Raw genomic sequence first — 23,283 nt, 5'->3', positions numbered from 1 at the left:
TAATTTTTTCTTATCATTTCGTATTTTTTTACTTCGGCTTGAAATAGAGGTAATATCGAAAATAAAAAACTCTCTGATAAAACAATACGCATTTGCGATATCCTTTCGCAATTTCATGTTTCGGCATTAAAATAAAGTTAATATAAAAAATACAAACCTCTGAATTTTCATTTCACATTTTCCCACTTGTTCCTTAAAATTGAATATGTAATAATCCAGACTCCCTTAACAGATTTCTGTCCAATTTATACTATGCTCTCCGGAAAAGGGGTTACCCGGAATCCCTCCTCCGGAATAAGATCCGTAAAAAACCATATGTCCCGAAACAACCAGGCGGGGACAATTCGTCGCAATTTCTTTCCCTGTGCACGACCTTTTTTCCGGGCGTGGACGTACTAGGTAGGACCCTAATAGACCTTTTCCCCATCCTCTCAGACAATACCGCCACTTCCAGATTTTTCCCGCGATGCCCTTCCCTCGTCTTTAAAAGACCACCAAATCTGGCCAGCATTTTAAAAATAACAAAACCGCTGCCAAAGCAAAATACCTCCATTAAACCCCAGCCCTCGCCCTGCAACCGTGCAAGATGCAAAACTTGTCGCATCCTCATCACCGAACCCCTTCCCGATCAATTCCTTGCCTTCCCTCTCCCCTCAGTGCCGGACATTTCCTGCACAACAAAAAACATTGTATATATACTGTTGTGCCAGAAATGCCCGGCTTTTTATATCGGCTTATCCACCACTCCCCTGTGCATCCGAATGAACGGGCATCGCTCTTCGTGCAATAGCGTTTCTTCTGTTTCTGCTTCCCTTCCAGTCGCCGTTCATGCTTCCTCCCACAAAGCTCTGTTTGACCAATGCTATAAAGTGGGAATATTAGCCTCCCTCCCCCCGTCTACCACCCCCCTAGAGCTGAAGGACTTGGAGCAGGCATGCATATGGGCTTTCCGTGCGTTTTCTGGACCAGGAATCAACCGCGCCCATTAGAACACAACCAATCCCCGTCAACCGTTTTCCCCCCTCCATCTTTACCCTCTGCTATGCACCCTTCCTTCTACCCTCACTTTTCCTCCTCTTCTCACTTGAGAAAGATGGGCAGCGTCCCATCGAAAATTTGTAGAAACAGCCTTTCCGCGTAAGTTCCCCATATATATATATATCATTTCGCATTTTCTTTATTCCGAATTAAAGAAAGGTAATTAAATACATACTCAGCTCTGAATTATATTTTCACTTTTTCCACTAGTCCCTTGCCATTGAATAAATATCAAAATATTCACGTCTGCTATATCATTTCACTTTTTTTACTTTGGCATTAAAATAGAGGTAAAATATAAAATAAAAATCTCTTAAATAAAATGTCACTTTTTGTGTTTCTCACTTATAATGGAATAAACATTAGAAATTATAAATTTCTGCGATATCATTTGGATATTATTAATTCGGCAGTAAAATAACTTTAATGTATAAAATACTCACCTCCGAATTATCATTTCGCTTTTTTCCTCTTGTAATAATTATCAAGAATATTCACTTCTGCAAAATCATTTCTCATTTTTTTTATTTCGACGTTAAAATGAATGAAATGGAATGAAAGAAATGGAATAGAAACGGGAAAAAAAATCCGATTATGAAATGATAAAAAAAACGGAAGGAAACAGAAAAGAAACGGAATGTAAATGGAGAAGAAGCGGCATGGAAAGGGAAAAGGAGCGGAATAGAAACGGGAAGGAAACGGAAATATATCTGAAAAAAAAGAGAATGGATAAGGCAAGTAAACAGAATGAAATTTAAAGAATCGAAAAGGGATCGGAAAAGAAACGGAATGCAAACCGAAAAGAAACGGTATGGAAACGGAAAAAGAGCGAAAATTAATCGGAAAAAAAGTAACGGTAAACGAAAAGAAGTGGAAAGGAAACGGAACGTCTCGGCACTCATCATCAGGGCTGAATGTTGATTTATTTAAATTTTTGACATAATATAAATTACATAATTAAGGAATCTAAATTGCAGTGAGCTGGTATTCTAGTGATTAAGCCGCTTAAAATTCATCTGTGTACATTCTGAACGAGGAAGCGTGGATAATGAGATGTAATGAAATTATTCCATAATTATAATTTAGGCACATGGATATTTGCTGCTTGATGCGCCATAATTCTTGACATAAAGTTTTGTGACCCACTCCTGGTCGCTAATTCATGGGAAATGATGATAGCTGCCGATGCTTGCTTTAATTTATTTCAAGTGGTAGGGGTGGGAGAAGGTTGCAATAATTTAAAAGTTTCAGTGGAATGGATTCTTGGATGTTTGAAGAGAATGCACTATTTTTTCCATGGATGACTAGCTTAGCAATCATAAAAAGTAAGTTTAATTTTGTGCGCGGCCAATGTAATTTTGTTTGTTCCATTTTTTTAATGCATAATGTAATAGTCATAAAGAGTTGGATGTGCTCTTTGTTAAAAAATGGTTGAGGAGAATGAAAAAAGCTTTGGAAGTTCGTACATTTATAAATGAAAATATTGCATTTTTTAAGGCCGTTTCACACAGGGCAGGTCATTGCACAATCTGGCATATGCACGAAGGCACAGTCAGAATTACATCGTGTAAAGCTGTGAATTACTTGAACACATTTGAGAAAGCATGGATGCAAAGATGGCAAAATAGCCCGCTTTTATTCCGAGCTCGCATTCTCGCAATAAAAAAAAATGTTTTCAGTGCTAACCTGCGTAATGACATGCCCCGTCTTTATTGCTGTTTTTAAGCCGGCCTTTATTGCTCTTGTCAAAGAACCATGTATTGCAGATAAGCCATGTTCTAATGGCATACTCAAGGGGCTTCAAACATTGGCTGTTATGAAAGAATTAACCTGGAGCAGAGCCGGCCCAAGCAGGTGCGGGGCTAGGGGCGAACCTTAAAGTGCGCTGCCCTTCACTTAAAATATTAAACTCTATACCCCATCTAAAAACTCGAGCATTTTGAATCCCTACCACTCTCTGGCTAAGTATGTGTTCCCCTCCCAAATTCAGACTTCGCAATTACGCCGTTACGATACCATCACGCAGTTGAGTTCAAAATAGTATAATACAAATAAAATTTATAATTATATTTATTCACAAAATTATAACGTAAAATAAACATAAAAAGTGTGCTTTTTCAATAGGTACGTATTTTTATAAGTTAGATTATATAAGTTAATTAGTTGTAAGCCTAAAGCAATTACTGTGAAATGAAAAAAGATAGTTTTATTTTCAAATGCAGGTCAAAATGGTAATAAATTACTGCATTATTACTCCTTTTTCATAATATTATTTTTTGCCTAGCACGGACTTAACAATACAGTAATAGTTGAAATTGCGTTTTCAAAACTACCGTATATTTTAATTTTTTTTCAAGAACGCGGGGCCCCCCATAGCGTGGGGCCCGGGGCGGTCGCCCCGCCCTAAGGCCGGACCTGACCTGGAGGGAATCCCGAGGGAAACCCAAATAATTCGCTGGGAAAGCATCAAATCATATTTCAAAATACGCATCCTTGTTAAGGAACAGTTTGTTGATGGAGGAAATTAATCAAATAACATGAACTTCAATTTTGATCTTTTCTTCTGGAATTTATTACTATGAGGTAAAAAAAAATATAACTGCAATAGCCAAACATGTTGCTTATCACTGCAAATAAATCATTCTCTGGATTTAATATGAAACATTTACACTTTAATTTGTCTAAAAATACTTTTTCACTCTTCAATTGTCACAGTTTCACTATTGTTATGTACCAAGAGAAATCAACCCAAGATTTTTGCAGATGTAGCTAGTAAAAGTATAATATTGATACTCAACTCATAGACTGTCTCGCACTTTGGGAGTTATCCAATTGAAAGACAACTGAAGCTCTATGTTTCATTACCAGCCTCTCAGTGGATACTCGGCCCTCCTTTGAGAACCTGCTTCTTGCGAGAATCCAAAAAATGTACAATCATACCATTTATCACACAACTGCACCACTTTTATGAATGAAAATATCGTCACGACCATTAAAACATTATTACATTTTACTGATTATAGGATGATTAAAATTTCATTAAAAGGCCAAATATTTTTCTTACTCGCTATTTACTTTAGCCTTTCTTGATGACTTCTAGTGACAATAATTTTCACCATTGCGAATGGTTATTTTGATAATTCTTTGACAAGAAACATGTGCCTTAATCAAAATGGCTCTAGGACATAGATATTTTTGTACAACTTTGAAAGCCCTTGACTCATTAATATGAAGATTGGATTCAAACTTCTCCATAATAAACAATACTGTTGTAAACATAAGCACTGGATGCCGTAATAAAATTTCTGGCCAGTAAGATAAAGTAATGTAACATATATTTAACCATAATTTGCCATTTTATTACGCAAAATTGGAATGCTTCATCACCACTAAATTCATTTCCTTTAGAAATCGGTGAAAATATAAAGTTTACATGGCTTTAAGCCAATATTGTTTTCATTAAGTCGATACATACCCTTTTAACTATCTTTTACACAGCTATCAAGGAGTATTTTCAAACACTGGTATAAATTAACATAACTTATCATTTGTACTGCCCACTTGGCCTACTCATGAGCAAGGGAGAAGTTAACAATGCATTTCATATAGGAGATTTGAGTTTTCCAAATCTGTGTTGCATGCAAGTATTATTACATTATATACAAACTGTGCGTATGTTTGCAGATTCTATCTACATAAAAGTTTTTCTTCCAAAATCAAAGGGTATATATTGCATGACAACTTCCATTTAGTAACTAACACAAGGGGGGCCAGATATCATGACCCCACAGAGTCTACTCTTCGGTCCCATATTAAAAGTATGAACGTGAAGTAAAAACTTGGATGACCCCGTAATTTCATATCATGGGAATCTCACAATTAATTCACCATTAATTTATTGATATGACTTATCAACCTAGAGTATATATTGATCCCCAGTGAAACGTTTTCCTAGTTACAGAGTAAATAATGTCATTTTATGGAAGAACACCAATTCTATGCATTAGAGGATATGTTTTCCTCACAAAAATATATATGTTATGTATATATTGGCTCTTAAGCTTGTGATTGAGCATATAAAACACTTTCTAATACATGCTTGAGAAGGTATTGAATTCCTACATGGGATCGGAGTCTCGTGAATGAAAAAGTGAGATTAGTCAATCTCAAACATTGGAATTGCCAGTTATATTGAAGTTTTCTCAAATCTGTACCACGAAACCTTCTTTTGTAATTTAAAAATAAATACGCAAAATTAAAACTATTGTTAAGGTATAATTTTTAAACCATTTACACTTAATGAACACATTCTTTTAGATTTCAGAGGAAATATCACTTAAACAAAGGTTAAATCAACCAGCGTTTTTTTTTGGAAATATGAAATGTGCCAAGTCATAAAAAAAGTCACACATGAAAATTCATCAACAAAAATGCAAGGGTAACAACAATTTCTACGAAAGACTACACAGCCTTACGACAAATGAGATAACAGCAAAATAAAAAAAATATTCAAAATGGGCAGACCAGATCTCTAGTTAACTAAATCAATTTCAACCACACAATCACAATTGGTTTCTGGTCCATACAAAAATTGATAAAACGGGAAAAACTAAAGCCATAGCTAATGAGTATCATTAGATTTCATTTTATCAGAAAGGAGATTTTTTCTATTTATATATCCCTAAATAAAAAAAATAATTGGTGGAAAACGAGGTTAGATATGGTATTTTACATAGTAAAAATCTTGTCATGTAATAGTTTCATTGTGTTAAACAATTTGATCATGCTTAAAAGGGTAGACCCATTTTCAGTTAATAGATTTGCCTATTTACACAGCTTCAAGTATTTTGGAACATAAGAGAGTAGTTTTTAAAAATAGTAGACTTCAAGGTATTGGTTCTGCCATCGAATACGATTGGAGCCTTGAATAACCTAGGTGAAACATGATTCACCAAATGCAGTGGCCCCAATCAAAAGCTGAGCTTTTTCTTCACCAATGTAAAAATCATACTTCACATTTCATATCAGTCTCAGTGGTCCACTATTGACAGGACGAAAGCCAACCACTTAAAGACCCCAGGGCACCAAAAAATATTTCTCTCACTCTTTTTCAGACAAGTATATTTATGGGGCACGGGGTCGCAGCGCACCTCAGGATGTTTGTACGCCATCTGACGTGCTGGTGACCACAGAACACGGAGCAGCAAGCACAGGACTCACACAGATAACTTCATCATTTTCTGACCGCTTGAAGCCTTGCTGTATGTTCCTGATGAAATCCTGCACCTTTTTGATGGATCTTCTGGTCCTCTCCTCAGCAGATAGGAGATCCCTCTTCCGAGCAGCTTGAGCCTAAAGAGACAGAAGAACATTCTCTGTGATTTTATTTATACTTCAAATTGATTTTAAAAAAATATTTGGGATGTAAATTGATTCGAAAAACTCTTTCTGATAAAGATTTTTTTAGGGGTGTATTTGGAGGGGGGGTAAACTGCAATGAAGGCCTGCACACAAACATGAAATGTGGTCGTACACTGAAAAGGTAGAAACGTGTGGAAGATGAGGCCCTTTTATAAAATAGTATTTTTTTAAATTAACCGCAGCAATCACCAAGCATAAGATCAAAGGATTTGTACATCAAAGGCGTCCTTCATTGAATTAAGTAGCAAGGAGCCTAGCTGACTTAACAGGAAAATTAGAGTGGGCTTTGGTCGATTTTGAATTCACACAAAAATTTGTGTGAAAGTTTTGGAATGCACAAGGTGGTAGTCATATGTTTTACCTTCTTATTATCCACGTTTTGAAACTGTGAACTATGGAAGAAAACAGATTGATAAAAAAATGAAATGGAGAACTCCAGGAAAGACACCAAGGCAACTTACAATTAGAAACAATTCGACTCAATTTCAATAAAGTGCATTTGTCAGTTTGGAGTTGGATCTAAAGAGGTAGATGATGTAAAAAAAAGTATTAACATAATTTACAAATGCCCCCAGTCATTAGGCTGATTTTTCATTGAGAGTTAAATTTAATTTTTTTACTTTTTATACTGTTCACATAGAGGTAAAGAGACCCAGGGCCCTTTTCTTCCCCTCTTGTTGAGAGCGATTCCCAAAGAGGTAGGGGTACCAACCACTCGCTAGCTGTTTTCTCCCTAGGCAATGCAATCTCTCTCCTTCAATCTCTCTTCCAATCCCTCTTGCCTTCCCTCGCAGTGTCAGTTTGTAAGGCAATCGTCCAACTGGGAACCATAACGACTGGGGAAATCTTTGCAATTATTTACCTGCAAGATTGCTAGCTGACTCATGAGAATTGAAGCAGCAATAAAAGTGTATTACCATAGCCAGTCACATTATTGATGCTTTTGTCTCTTCCTGAAATTGTGCAGCTCTATACCACACACTAATCAACAACAAAGGAAATCAACTGGAGCCTAATTAGATTGAAGATACATATATTGAAAAATAATGAACTCACTTAGCGATGTATCAGGGAGATGTAAATTAATTTAAAGGATGTAATGCACATTTTAGATCAAGTACACGTGATTTTCTATGTCAGGAGGACATATGTATGTGAATATTAACACGTTGCGTACGGATGGCGAGAATTCTCGTCATTTTTTTCCCGAACGTTCCGGACGGATGACGAAGATTCTCGTCATTTAGGCACGTCAATTTTAAAGCGAACAATATGTATTTGTTAGTACGTTATCAGTTGTTGTTCGTTATTCATAATGTAAATTTAAATTGATGCATCATAACATTTGATTGGGTAAAAATATATTCTAAACATTAGCTTTTTAACCATGTTTAAAACAAAGGTTAAAAACCACGTCTCTCAAACATTTTGGGGTGCTTGAACCCCTATGACCTCAATCTTTCAATAGAGTTCCAAATGTCATCAATTTTAAATTAAGCCCACCGATCACTATGCATAAGATAACCAAACTCGTACATCAAAGGTGCCCTTCATTGAATAAAGTAGCATGGAGCCTTGTCAACAGGAAAATTAGTTTTGACTTTGATCGACTGAGGATAAAGGAGAGGAAAATAAATAAATATCAAATATGTACATAGTTGAAGTTTAGCCGGCTCTTTAACTTTTGAAAGATAGGTAATTCAAAATACATAATCAAACTAAAGCTGCTGCAACACAATGACAACTTTTTGACAGTCAATAATCCACAGACAAAACTTATTTGCAAGGGAAGTGCATCCTTTCAAACGGAACAGCACCAGTAAAACCTTCAAATGTAAAATAAATTTCACTCTCCAATGTTAGCACACATGCACGTTCTCCACAAAAAAGCAAAGATTAAAAGTGTTAGTAAAGCTCTAACATCATGCTTGCTCAAAACCAATGCAAAAAATACATAATTTTAGCATGCACCATCATAATTGTGGCTATGGGAAGATTCTTTTCATATAAATTTAAGGCATTCATGAGATACAATAGTAATCAGTAAAGTCAACAAGGCTTAATTAAATTTGAATTTAAAAGCACTCACAACTTTGATAGCTAAATATGCATCTACACCAGATAACAAAAAAATAAAATGATGAGAAAATATAGATACAGTAGATTCCGGTTAATTGGGATATTCGGGGACTAGTGCACTTCGCCCCAATTAAGCGGCTGCCCCCATTAGGCAAACTATCCTGTATATGGGCATAAACAAACGTTGAAATGACAGAAAGAAGACTAAAGAATGTTTATAATGCAACATACGTTTATTAAACTATTAATTTCATTGATAAATCAGTGGGTTTAGTTAATTTACTATCATTTTTAAGAATTATAACAATTTAGTTAAAAATATTTTTCACAGACTCGGGCGACGCTAAAGAAATGCTGAATATTAAAGAAAAGCCCTTCCTCTTGTGGATAATATAACAACAAGAGCTTTCAAAAAAGAGCAACAATAGGAACATTTGAGAAAAATCAAGGTAGGAAAATATAAAAAAATAGTATTCTGAAAATAAAAAATTTTAATTTCATCGCGAGTATAGAGTCCATGTCGCCAACTTATGGCCCAATAAGGAGGCATGCTGTCCCAATTAAGCAGAGACTACTCTGGGATATTCCTCTATTGGGTTCTGTTCTTCAAGATCTGCTCCAAGTAACCGGTGGACCCATTAAACGGAATCTACTGTATAATGAGATCAAATTTTATGACATCATTTAGTTCTCATCTTTCGACAGTTGTCATGAAGGCTTCAGCAAATTATATACACGGATATCTTATTGGAGCTTTCATTTATAATGTTTAACAGCCACAGCTTTCAATTCTCCTTTTCATCCAACATAAATTATAAATGTCACCAATATAGGATCGATTACTACAATGAATGAAAACACAAGCATATATTTGATATTTTTCTGTCAAAATGACAATACTAAATTCAGGAAACAAGGGCGGGTCAACTTCTTATACAGCTGGGCAGTGTCCAGGAATCCAAGAAAATGTTCTGGATTAGTTTAAATCCAAAATAAAAAAATTTTCCCGAGAGAGGCGAGCTACACTATTTGGGAGATAGAAATGTATTTCAAGAGGGGTTTCATTGGGGAGTATGGGGGAGAGGTTTACACCCTAAATAGTATTTCCAAAACATAATGGAGGAAGGTAAACTGAACTATGCCCTTCTCTTGCTCAGTGCTTTAGCAGGTATATACAATCACATCTTCCTTGCACCTGATTTGATAGTCCCTAAATTATAGTACTTACTTCAACTGAGTAATTCCTAGGGCACTGAGTACAGTTAAGGGTAGTTAATTTTAATCATTAAGCAATTGAAATTTTGCCTGCGATAGAGACTTGATGCATATTTTCCTTTCATAGGAGTTGTAGAGTTTCTAAACTTTGAACAGGGATAAGAAAATCATTGAAGAAAAAAATCACCACCAATAAAATGTGATTAACTGGGAAATATACTCATGGACCAGATAATAGGCAAGAAGGTGGAAATAAGCATTTCAGACAGAAGCTGATTAATTCTACGCATTATTTTTTTTCAAAGAGTCTAAAACTCTAATAAAAATCAATATAAATAAATATAATTGTAAAATATGTAAAACACATACACATAAAAGTAAAATATGAAAAATACAAATACGCAGACCATATATGTACATCAGATAGTGAACAGAATACACAGAAACCAAATATCTTTAGTGAAGATACATCGAAAATACATTTTAAAAGCTAAACTTCTCCTACATAAAATAGTAATGGAAGAATTTTACAGCATAATTAGAATTTAAGAAAAAACAAATAATTACACAGAGTAAATAAAAAATAAACATAATGGAGGAAGTACAAAGTCATCATACTCCTTAGAGAAAAGCTAATGGAATAAACTTATTAAAGAATGATTAACAGCACAACAATATTTTTATGTGCAATGTAAAAGAAATATATAATGACTAAAATATGGATGCACAGCTCATACCTAACACTACAATCTCTCCAAGGCACTAAAAATTAAACTAAAAATAATCATGAAATGTAAAAAAGATATTAAACAAATCAATGAAACAGACATAGCTACCATTTCAGTAAAGAATCAACACTTTGAGTGCAATCACATATTATTCATTGTCTTCTTACCGACAAATCAGCTGAAAGTTCTGACACTTTTTTTTCAAGTTTTGCCTTCTCAGCGTTTAGTTCTTGGTTTCTCAAAAGCAGCCTTCTTTTTTCCTCCACTTTTGCTAAAAGGAGAAGTATATAAAACAACTGTGAAGGTGAACTCTCCGCCTACAAACACTACACCTCAAAAATGAGCTACATACACATAGTTTCACATTATACAATGACCAACTTAAAGATACGTCATAGCCATTTCTTCTATACTTATGGACGGCTAACAGGCACACATAAATACCAACTTTATGGAAATGCTTTTAAAGCCCTGACTACCCAACATTTAGATTAAAAAATAACAAGATAATATAAACTGAGCTCATTTCGATATTGCTTTCAATAAACTTAGTAAATTTGAAAAGCTGCTAAAGAATTTTTATATGACAGATAGTAAAAAAATAAAATGAAGACTCGAATGTGTGACCTTGGTAATGATGGACAACCATGGTGACATTACCAAACACTACCACCAATGAGGAATGACAGAGTGGTTATCTGTTTTCCTTATTTCCTAGTGCATGGCCATGTTAATGTCTAGTGTATGACACAAAGCTTGCTTAATGTCATGTCCATGCCATCTGAGTCTTATAATTTACAGCATTAACTTGTATGACTTTGCATATTATTATTAATCATAGTTTTTTCTCTCTGGCATATCTTATGCACTCAATGGCGATCACTATTCTAGAGAAAATATTCTTCTTTCTTAAGACCAATATGCCTCCAAACATTTTCCATTCTCTTGTCTGTATTCTACCCAACAACAACAGAATGGAAACATGTTTCGATTTCATAAATACCTTAAAGTATTATCTCAAAAAGGACACAATACATTATTACCTACGCTACTTAAGGCACAGCAGAAATTTTGGCCTCTGTTCCATCATTAATTAGATGCGTTGACACAAAAAATCAGTAAATTATCATACCGTCCATTCAGCTAATCCCATTAAGTTATACTGTGGTAGCTGAATTAATTCATGAATTCAAAAGGGGCAAGGAAAATAAAAGATAAGATATGGAAAAAGTGATTCGAATAACGTACAAATGCACTAATGATAAGCTACGCAAACGATACCATAAGAAAGGAAATGGATTGCTCGATTACCATAAACAGAAACTCAAAGCATCATCTCCAAATTTACTGTAAATTACCTTTGAAATGTATGTTTATGATCAATTTTTGCGTAGAAAGTTTTTTTTCCACCTTTGGGATGCAAACATTGGCATCATACAATGTACATAGGTTTTATAATTTACAAGAGATTCAAAATGGGTGCCTGAGTTGAATAAGTCTGAGGAGCAAAGTAATGGCTTTGCAATGTTAACATTTTCATTAACGGAGACTCTACCTAAGTTTGTAAGTTTGCCATAAGGAATTTCATTGCATGAAAGTTTTACACTTGGATCTGTTACCCATTCTATAATAATAAGATTTGCTAAACACTCGTAATTACAATTACGCAAGGGCGGTCTGACAATCAAACAATCTTCTCATATTTGAGATTAACAGCAAGATACAAAATTACTGTACAAAATATTCTCCTTATTTGATTATGAAAGTTATCACTATGAAATTAAATGATTGAGACTCCATGATACACAAAACAAAATGAACATAATGATAACCGTTTTAAAACTTTTGTCTATATTTCAAGTGCCTGGGTGGGACACGTGCCCCCCTCTATAAATCTCCCCATACAATCATGCATAGCTTTGAAAAGCTGATAAATTATTAACTTCATAACAATATTCTTGATTGATGGATATTTTAATTTTGATACATCATCAACCAAACCTAAGTTATAAATCATTTCAAGGTGTGAGCATGTTAGCCATCAACTCCTCATCTCTTGAATACATCTAAAATTATATCTATGGTTCAATGTAAGAAATAAGGACAAAAAAGTTCACAAACCAAATTGATTAACGAAAAAAAATGAAAAACTTGAATGAAAAAATTCCCTCTGATATTCAGTTCATAAATATTAACCCAAAGATAGAAACTAATACTACACAAAGAAAATAAAAGTTCTCTTCACCCATGTTACAAGGTATAATGAAAGCAATCAATAGGTCTGAATATGCATTAAATGAAAATGCTAGAGCTAACTCCTTCAAACCCCCTAAATGCTTATAGCCACATTCCATGCAACTCAACTTGGCGTCACTTGAATGATTACTATGCAGATCTAAAAAATGAAATACTATGTATTTTAATTATCACAACTCAGACTGTGTATCAATCACAAATTTGATGTAAGAGAGCTATGAATAGTTAGAATGACTCTCAACACACACTCATTCATTGATTCAACCATAAGGTAGGTTGGGATAGGTGAGAGCAGAGCTCACCCCATACTAAGGCACAAGTGAGTGAATGTCACACATTCAGGGCAGGGGGGTCAGTTTCTTCCCCTGGACAAACTCGAACTTCGATGATATAGATTTGGGGTATACAAAGATGGTACTCCACCTGGGATATGAACCCAGTACTCTGAAATCAGCAGCCAAATGCTCAAACCACTAGGATGCCACGCTCCCTGGCTGTCAATAGGCACCATTATTGTCCTTACTAATGCCTCCTTTTAAGGAGTATTTGACCTTTTCTCAACTAGTGACTATTCATGAGTCGAGTTACACCACTTTCAGTAGTTGTGAACCAGAAGACCCTCTTCTTAAGTGTTAAACTGCATAGTTACGCCAATTTAATTTGCCTTGAATGAGGCTTAAGCAACAGAATTAGTATAGGAGAAAGGATTACACAAAAGAGTTTTTTCTTAAAAAATTATCTTCCCTACTCCACAAACAGAAACCACAAGCCACCATGGCACCCATGAGAGAACAACATCATAGCATTCCATGTTAATTCCAAAAGTGATACACAATTTTTCTAAAATAAAACACATGTCAATAATTACCTATCTTTTTTAAAGTTGTCAATAATATACCATGGACTGCATGCAAAAAAGATAAAGTTTGAATTGTAAAAAGTACATAGAATCAGTGGGTTAGTAAATCATCAAATTTAGTTACAGCCTGGATTTTTACTCTTCAAAATTTCAAAAACTTTCCCCATGCTACTTCCCCAGGCTAACAAGGGTTAGCCACATGAACGACGAGAGTCGGTCAGTATTCAGGTAAGTCCTCAATTAAAATTTCCCCACTTTTCCCTCTCTTTCAGTCATCATTTCCCCACACTTTTCCTCACACCCCTTTTGATCACACTGCATAAAATTTATGAAGAGCAAGAATCAATAAAATACAAATTTCTTTTTTTAAATAAAGGGTGGAGAAAAATGGTCCAGAATTTTTAACCATGGATAGCTGATGCCAATGGGGACCAAAATTACAAATGATGCTTAAGTCAAAAATGCAAAATTTTTAACCCTTTCACTGCTGTGAACGTACTTGGTACATTCGCACGGCAGGCTGCAGTGAACGTACTTTTTCTTCCTCCCTGACATACACTCAGCACTTTCGCCGAAACACTCTGAAGGGTCGCTAATCCAGGACCCTTTCCTATACGACCTCACCCTCCCTGGTCCCTCTCTTTTTTGCGTGGCTGCGGACCACCGGAAAATGGCCAATTTAGCCAAGTTAACAGAATCGTTATTTTTCATCACAGAAACACAGTTCATAGGCGTACTTCATTGCTTGAATGGCACGAGTGCGATGCAAAAAAATCATTTTTTGATGATCAGATTGATTGATAGATTTTCAAAATGCAGTCAGAGGGGTAACACTTTTGGGGAGAGAGGCCCCCCGCTCGAGGGGTGAAAGAGAGGGGCCAGCGAGGGTGAGCTCGTCAAGGAAACAGTCCCGGATTTGCGACCCTTCGGAGGGTGCACCATGCTCATCTTGGAAGTACCTGATCCATGGCCCCACGAAATGCATTTTAACCTTTTTGCCGCATGTGAGGAGAAGGTTTTCAGAGATTGAACAGCAGCAAAAAGGTTAAACTACAGAAGCTTTGAGCTTAAGAAGATTGGCTGCAAGGTTGCTCTATTGTTGATTGCTCTGGACAACTCATGACTTCGAATGCCTGCGAGAGATTTTGATGCATCCAAGGCATCCAGTAACAGGGAAAATCTGTGGCCAATAAGAGCCATTGCCTCAAAGTTACTGTAGTTAAAAATGGTGCATTTTTCCACCTAAATATCATTGGTAATTTTAGTTCCAGCAGGCATCAGCTATCCAGGGTTACAATTTTGTGAGACAATTTTTCTCTGCCCTGTATATCTATGTACTTGGATTCTTTTTTAAATGTACCCATTACTTCGCAAGTATGATGTCCCAAAACACATAGAAACAAAGTAGCTCATACATTTAATTTCAGTCAAAATCCAAATCATGATTTAAATTGACTCGTAGCACAAAAAGTCAATCAAATGAACATTTTGCCTAAACCCATTTCAAATAATCCCCTAAACTTTCCCTGATTATGCTTATTTCCCTGATCATTAACCCTTGCGCATGAGACAAAGAATTTTGAACATTTATACGAAAAAGAATTTCCACCAGAATTCAGTACATAAATTTTGATTGAAGAAACACGTTGTACATATTATGCATTGGAACTCAGAAAAAATATTTAGCACAATATTTTCATGAAAGGATGCAATAATAACAAATGAAAATAATTACTAAAAAGATACAGGCTGAATGAGAGGCTGGAAAAGAAGCCATATCCTCAAGGAAATTGAGACGATTGGGAAGCTCTTTACAAAAAATATGCACTACCTATGCAAAATATTTAGCATGAAATGGCTGACTATTGCTTCTCTCCTGCGACTGAACATTGTAGCAATCACCAAATTTTATTTTATTTCATTACACTTGAAACTTTCAGCCTAATATTCAGTTTTTAAGATACAACCTGAGTTTCCCATTCATAATATTAAAGAAACCTCAAAACATAAACTCTGAAATGAGTAAGTCTCCAAACTCCGCAAATATTTCTATCACTTAAAAAAAATCCAGACTATAAGATCATTTTTAGTGGGTCCTGACGATGGAAAAAGTTTCAGTACCTGCTCGTTCTGCAGCCAAAGTGTGCAATGCTGAGCTGGTAGTGGAGACTTGGGCACTACACGAGACGGTGGAGGGTGAGCTGGCAGACGAGACAGCCGCCTCTCGGCATGTGACTGTCCCAGCGCTCACTTCATCCTTTGGGGCACGGCTGCTAACTCCTGATCCTCCACTGGCGCTGTGATGAGTTTCACATTTCGGACAGTGGCGTTTGCCATCAATTGGCTTTCCACAAAACGGGTGATACCGAACATCACATTCTTCACATAGCACCAATGGACCTATCGAAATCAAATGAATTGACATTTTTACATATATTATCAACTTCCACTGTCAAAGCTTTAATAAAAAACTTTAATCAATCACCAACTCATTTCTATAATGGGTGGAATGGCTTGATTCTTCTTTTCTAGATTCAACTGGTCCCCAAAGTTGCAAATGAAATAGGAATCAATTTCTTTTCTGAAGCATAATTTATTAATTACACACTTTCGAAGGTGTGATGCTATTAATCCAATAACTTGAAAGAGAACTAGAAGTGTTATTTCAGGTTACTTTCATCATAACTCAGCAAATATCATTAATAACTTTTGAAAATTAAGCATTGAAAATGAATAAATTGATAGTGAACCCGAATCAAAAACCAATACCTCAAACGAAATTAAAAGACGAACCAAAAAAAGTGGAACTCGTCCAACCAATTTCTAATGTTTAATAGAATCTTCAGGGATGGTTATAATCTTATGGAAATACAAATATCGGGTACCTATAAACATATAACCAATACAAATGAACCACAATTTCTTGATGCTGATGCATGTACAGAAATTCAAAATTGACGAGTACATTGGACAAAGTAGTCTCCAATCAATGGCACCATCCAGTCACATTTAATTGCCCAATTTGCCCAAATGATTTTAATTGCTTCTCCTTCAGCAATTCTCAATTGTTGGAATGCCATGAATGAAGTTACAAGACAACACTACCATTACGCTCAACATCAAACAGGATTACCGAACTTCAAACATTTAATGATGCTTCCATATACGCCAGAAGCACTGTGAAATGAACCCCAAATTCAGAAAAATATCATAATATCAAATAATCTCACAAAGAATATTTGACAGTACTTCCTACCAATCGAATATGAGCACAAAATTTCTAATCTGTCAACTTTCAAAGATGTTAGACTTGATAAAAATCCAAATTTATACAAAAATCTTCCAAAACTTCTTACGTGGGTAGAATTAAATAGAAACAGGTCATTCAGGCATTGTCAGTAAAGCTTCATAGACAGGAAAACTTGATAGAGCGGGAACTTATTTTCCAGGACAAATTGGCATGTAACTTATGGGTTTCAATTTGGGACTTGGAAATTTAACTTCTTAGATGGGAAAACTTCTAATCTGGGAACTTCTTATCTGAGTTCCACTGTTTTGTAAGCAGTGTAATGAGTAAAAAGCCTTACCGGATATATTTTTGCAGACCACACAGAATTTTCTTATTGTAATGTTCCCATTGATGTGTTCCAAAGGCTTCTTCGTATGATGGCTGGAACCAAGGGATTCAGGAGCGTAATAATGCTGAGAAGGCTTTAGAGCGCCACCAAGTGCATGACCGAGCATTTGGTGGCTATGGCTGAGCCCGTACTGATGCTGATTCTCGTTGAAGTGGTCGACACTGCCGAGAGGGTTGACGTCCCTTGAACCCGAGTAAGGAATATTGGAGAGTGACTTGGGCAGTGGCAAGAAGGAAGTCGGAAACAATGCAAGCTCCGATGAACCATCCAATCGAGGGCGGCCACGTTTTCGGAGTTGTAGTGGAGACGAATTGGTTAGTAGATACCCGTTTTTCTTCCGTTTCTGAAATTCAGAAGAAAATTATATAAGCATACAAACAAGACTATTCCAGCAGATTTAACCTCCTTCAAATTGGATTACATTAAATACTATACTCAGCTTTAAATTAAGTAAATAAGTATAGGTACAAAATTTCTACAAATAGCAAAAAAATTAAGTTCATTCATCTATACTATTTTCATATTGATTATTGTAAGAAAGACTAAAAGTTTTGTCCTTAGACCAAGTTTAACATTTCTCTACAGTATGTATTACAATTATGTAAAGGCTAATAGTGCATTATCACAACATGCAAAAATTTGGTACCTCTAGAAATAAGTCATTATCTTTCCAACTTTTAAACTTCATTAGAGCCCCACAAGAAAACAAAATTCTCAGCTCAGAACTTCTTTTTGTAAACAACTTTAAGGTTAAGGTTTTATTTTATAAATTTAACAAAAATGACCGACATAATTGAAGGTACATATATGTAGTATTCAGTCTACTCAAATTGAGAACTGAGCATTTAAAAAAAGAATGAAAAAGGAATAAGATCAGCTCCTAGGGCCAGTTTATAGAATAATAGTGAAATATTATTTATAAGTAGCACAAACTGTGAGATAATAGATACATTAATGGCAGTGCTCATAGATAAAATTAGCAGGTTTGAATGATTTTGAAATAGAAAATGTCGAGTAGTTATTTGTGTAGTCAAAGTTATTTCTCTCTTTGTTCATTATCATCATAAATCATCCATTACACATTAATTATTTTTTCAAACTCTCCAGAACTATGAAACAATAATTTTAATTTTTCAGAGAATATACTTGAGAAGGAGTTTGGCTTCAGAGGGGTAAGGGGTTCATGAGAAGCCGTTGCACCACTGACGACAATTGGTGAAAGATATAACAGGAAAATGAGTAAGCCTCTACTTCATGGATTTGGAAAAAGCATTCCACAGGTTAAAATGGGTTGAGCAAATGCATATTCTTGAATAAAGGGAGTAGATAGATTAGGAGGACAGGAGACAGGTAAGCAAGACCCTGATGGTGGCTATTTAAGTAAATGGAAACTTGACAGAATGGATGGACCTGGGTAGGGTAGTGAGGCAGGGCTGCTTACTTTCCCCCACACTATTAAGCAGATGGATAGAGGTAAAACCTGGAAAGTGGAAATGGGAGAGGCATTGGAGAACAATAGATAAAAAACATAAGGTAGGTACTGATGATATGGAGACCTTAACTGATAATAGCTGGGCACTTCAAGGGATGACAAAAAAATTAGAGGATGGAATGAAACACTAGGGAATAAAAAGAAATGCTGAGAAAATGAAAGTTAAGAGAACAAAATGTGTTGGAAATGTAAATGTCCTGATCAATGGGGAGAGAATAGAGCAGGTCAATAAAAATAGATATCAAGGACACATGATGAATGATACTGGAGGAGTTAGGTGAGGATCAAATCAAGAATAGCTATGGGAGAAGAAGCTTTTATTAGGAAGAGAAAGGTGTCATGCAGTTGCATAAACCTGAAACTGAGGAAGAGATTGGTGAAATATTGCGTGGTACATAATGTTGTATGGATGCAAAATTTGGACCCTGGGAAGAAAAGAGAAGGATAGGATCAACACTTTTGAGATTTGAGTGCAGAGTGGGCTGGAGAGAATGAAATGGATATATGAAATGAGGAATGAGGGGGTGCTGGAAAGAGTTGCGGAGGAAAGAATGTCATTGAAAACCATGCAAACTAAAAAGGGAAATTGGATTGGGGGTATTTTGAGAGGGAAAGGTATTTTAAGCACGGCAGTCAAGGGAACAGTAGATGGAAAAAAGAGAGGAGGATGAGAAGACTGTAAATGACTGATGAAGTGAGGAAAAATAGAAATAAACCAGGGTTCCCACTCCAACTAAATTATAAAATTCATGGTTATTTCCAGGTTTTCACGGTCTAAATGTCTTCAAATTCACTGTTTTTAGATAAACCATTTCAGGCAGAAATATTGATCACATAACAATCATCGGCCGCACATTAACTACAAATTTAACAAACGTGACAGACACCGTGAATGCACACGCAGCAATGAAAGTGCTCTCTCTCCTGACGTCACATATCGTTTTCAGAATTCAGCGCTTGAGATTGTGAGTGGGAAAATGGAGGGACCAGGGTGCCAGGGAAGTTAAGAAGTGTCTGAATTTTTGCAAATGTTAATGAACACTTTGGTTAGCAGACTTCCGGCTTTGGTACTGGCTTAAGGTCAATGTGTCATCATGGCACACGGACAAATAATTGCGCTTCGAATATACGTGTGGAGATAAATCCGTGGCCATGTCTGCGCGTGACTGACATTGAAATATGATCGAAATATCCATTTTTCTTTTAATCTGTCAATCGCAGTACAACAATTGTAAAATCAAGATTGAGAGATTTTAAGGCTTTAGGACGAAATTCACGGCTTTTTCCAGGTTTTTTTTCACGGTATACGAAATTCACGCTTATTCACGGTTTGAAGGTCTTCAAGGTTGAGTGGGAACCCTGTGAAGGGAAACCAAGGATGAGGCCTGGGACAAGGGAAGGTTTCTTGTTTGGGACCTGCCAGTGGGCAGACAATCAGTTGATAATGATGATGAATTTAATTTTTGACTATTATTTCTATAAAATAGGCCTTGACTGTGCACAAGTACCTGCAGTAAAAAAATATATATAATAAAAAGATATAATATAAGGAGAATACTACCACGGATAAGTCCCAATTGCCATAAACGAATTGTGGATTTGCTGTGCTTCTTCTTTTCCGTTCTCCTCTTCTGCTCTGCATTTCCGAGCAAGTCTCCCTCGTAACAAGACCTGAGAAAATTCAAGCAGATTTTATTGATAATTTAATTAGTAACATATGACACATAATGCATTTACAATCAGTTTATTCATTACAGAATTAATTGCAAAATGTTTTTCAAAAGAGTAAGCAGTGGCCATAAAAGCTGGCTTGAACTGGAGAAGAGAAATACAATAATACGGTGCTCATGCAAAACTTGTGGGGTTATCACCTTCAAATTTAATATACTTACACATGCAATTTAGTATGAATTTCAAAATGAAAGGAAATCAAAACAGAGCATAAGCTTAAGAGCAGGAAAGGAATTTTAAATATGAAGAAATATGAGAGACCTTAATTATTCCTTAGCTTATTTAACTATCAGTTGCTGGTGATCTAACTCAATTGATTTAATTTCCAAGGAAATTTTATGCATAATAACTGCTTAGATACAGATGCTTACCAAGAGCAGCAAAGAATTTCAGCTTGCTATCAATGTCATGGTCATCCGACGGATGGGCAGGAGCCTTCGGCTTGCGAGGTGCGACTTCCTCTTTCGGTGGCAACACATCCTTCTTCTCATCATCTGAGCTGTAGCGCAGTTCCTCCATGTCATCTTCAGGCTCATAAACGTTGGACTGAGGCACCTCTTCCTCGTCTTCATCATCATCTTCATCCAAATCCTCACCTCCAGACGAATAGGGACTCAACGATGAACGACTCGCCAAGTTAACTCTTGGTCTAAAAAACAAGAGAGCGGACATTCACACCTTAGAAAAGGATAACAGCAATAAAATTATGACCAACAGTTAGCCCAAAGGGTACACTTAAGAAGTGACAGGATAAAAAGCACTGACCTAGTGCCAAATCTGTGACAGTTTACCAAGGTATTAACTTAATTTGCCATAATATTATGAAACTTTTTCCATTTAACTATGGGATTATTCCATCTCAATTCAACAAACACTCTTCATTTAACCGAAGGAGTCACATATTTAGATTAAAATTTCTGTATTTAAATGTAAAATTGGTGTATATTCACCTCAAACTAAGGGCCAAATGGTTGTTTCGCAAAAATATTTTTTGGGCAATGTAGATAGTGCATTTTAATTTTTCACATTATTGCAAAAAAAATGTGCCTTGAACCATAAAATTCCTTCAGTCTCTCCGCCAAATTGCCCAATAGGCATGATTATGGCCTACTTTAAGGCTAGAACATAACCAAAGGCATCTCATTTCAATTAACATGATTTAATCCAATTTCTGATAATACGTCAATTTTGATGTTTAAATTAACTTAATTGGCTTTTCTCACACATTCAGTCTCAAAATAAGCCAAAACTTTTATTAAAGGGCAGACATATCTACTTTCGGATTCCCCAAGAATTAAATTTAGAGGTACATTTTTCTCCCACATGGCATTTCGGGTCCCCCGCAATAAATATCAACGTCATTGTCATTTGATGGTATGGGTAGAAGTCTAAGACTTGCAAGGCTTTGGCCTCATAATACATGACTATACATGAACAATTGCTAAGACCATGGTTACATGACCTGCTACTTCAACAATAAACCATCAATGCCAAAAATATTTACAATCTATAATACATATTATAAATTCTCTTGGGGAAATGTACGTAATAGCGGGGTTGTGACACAAGTCAACAAACGATGACGTGCAGGAATTTGAGAGTTATAACTAGTTTCCGTGAGTTGACACTAGTGAACAAGTGAGTCGCATGAATGGAAAGCACCCAATGATACACTCACTGGAGTGTAAATAAAAACGAACCACGTGAGACGGATGTGCGAGGGCAAAAGGCAGCCGAGGAGCAGTGAGCCGCTCGGCAAGAGTCCGTGACATCATTAACTTAACTGCTTTAGGGTATAGCCCATCAATTTTCCTCCTCGATTAGCTCTAGAAGTAGGAGACGAATCAAAAAACGGAAAAATATTGGTGTCTTTATAGTTCAAACACTGTAACAAGTGACGATAGACAGGGAGTCCAGGCAATCAAAGCAGGAAAATTCATGCATAATTCCAAGTTTTCTAAGGAAATTTTACGAACTTTCACGTTAATCTCATGCGATTACTGCGAAAGATAGGAATTTTAAAACACCTAAACTACTTCAATAATTTTAAACAATATTATATGCCTTATTTCACAATCCTAATTTAAAGACTTACACTTAGTAACAGAAATTTTATACTAAATTTACGAATGTACCATTTGGCACCTAAAGAAATTCGTCATAATTTAAAGTGAAAATGGGCCCTGAATCGGCAAAATTTTATGTGAAATGAATCTGTAGAAAAATATTATGAAATTCCACTTTAGAGCAAATATTCATGAATGATTCATGCATAATCCCAGAGACTAAAATTTCACGCACAATTCCCGATTCTCCCCGGTCACCGGTCACCCTGATCAAATTAAAATTGTTGAATGAGCATATTACCTGGCATCCAACCGCTGTGGACTGCAGCCTACAGGCGATCGGCTCCGCTGACGATTGGCAATGGATGGATTCGGAGGAGGAGGAGGCGTGGGGTGCGGTCGATGCAAATAAGGAGGTCCCTCATTCGCAAGTTTTCCCCCTAAAGGCGACGACGCCTCCGATGGCGCCGCGAAGTTTCCGTTCGCCTTGGGAGGCTGATTCTCCCGGCCCACGGCTGCCAACCCGATCGTCTCGGTCCCGATGGACACGCCCGGGGCCCTGTGCTTCACCGGAGACACGTACGGATGGTTGTGCAGGTGGCCACCGTGGGAGCTGCCCAGGGAGGGTGCTGTGGATCCGTTGACGGTGATGATGGGGTTGGGTCTCCTAGCGACAGAGTCATTGACACTACCGCTTTTCGTCAGTCCATTTGCCAGCATGTCATTTCGTAACTTCTGAAGGATGAATTTCTGAAATGAG

General features: G+C 36.3%; 1 protein-coding gene across 4 annotated transcripts in view; it reads right to left on the bottom strand.

Moving 5' to 3' along the window:
* Positions 1-3,586: 3,586 nt before the first annotated feature.
* Positions 3,587-23,283, bottom strand: part of LOC124162933 — a 243,216-nt gene continuing 223,519 nt past the window's right edge. The window contains exons 4-11 of one of the 4 annotated variants that reach the window (XM_046539679.1): positions 22,825-23,273; positions 20,829-21,106; positions 20,288-20,397; positions 17,184-17,577; positions 15,718-15,996; positions 13,606-13,641; positions 10,649-10,752; positions 3,587-6,390 (exon numbers count right to left, since the gene is read on the bottom strand). In XM_046539679.1, coding sequence (XP_046395635.1) covers positions 6,190-6,390; positions 10,649-10,752; positions 13,606-13,641; positions 15,718-15,996; positions 17,184-17,577; positions 20,288-20,397; positions 20,829-21,106; positions 22,825-23,273 — 1,851 coding nt within the window. In that variant the 3' untranslated portion in view covers positions 3,587-6,189. The remainder of the gene's footprint in view (positions 6,391-10,648; positions 10,753-13,605; positions 13,642-15,717; positions 15,997-17,183; positions 17,578-20,287; positions 20,398-20,828; positions 21,107-22,824; positions 23,274-23,283) is intronic. The other 3 variants (XM_046539680.1, XM_046539681.1, XM_046539682.1) reach the window with 3 other exon arrangements.

The sequence above is a fragment of the Ischnura elegans genome, chromosome 7 (genome assembly GCF_921293095.1).
Source record: "Ischnura elegans chromosome 7, ioIscEleg1.1, whole genome shotgun sequence".
Classification (NCBI taxonomy): domain Eukaryota; kingdom Metazoa; phylum Arthropoda; class Insecta; order Odonata; family Coenagrionidae; genus Ischnura; species Ischnura elegans.
Note: the sequence above shows the minus strand (reverse complement) of the source record. Positions and strands in the feature narration are given on the sequence as shown.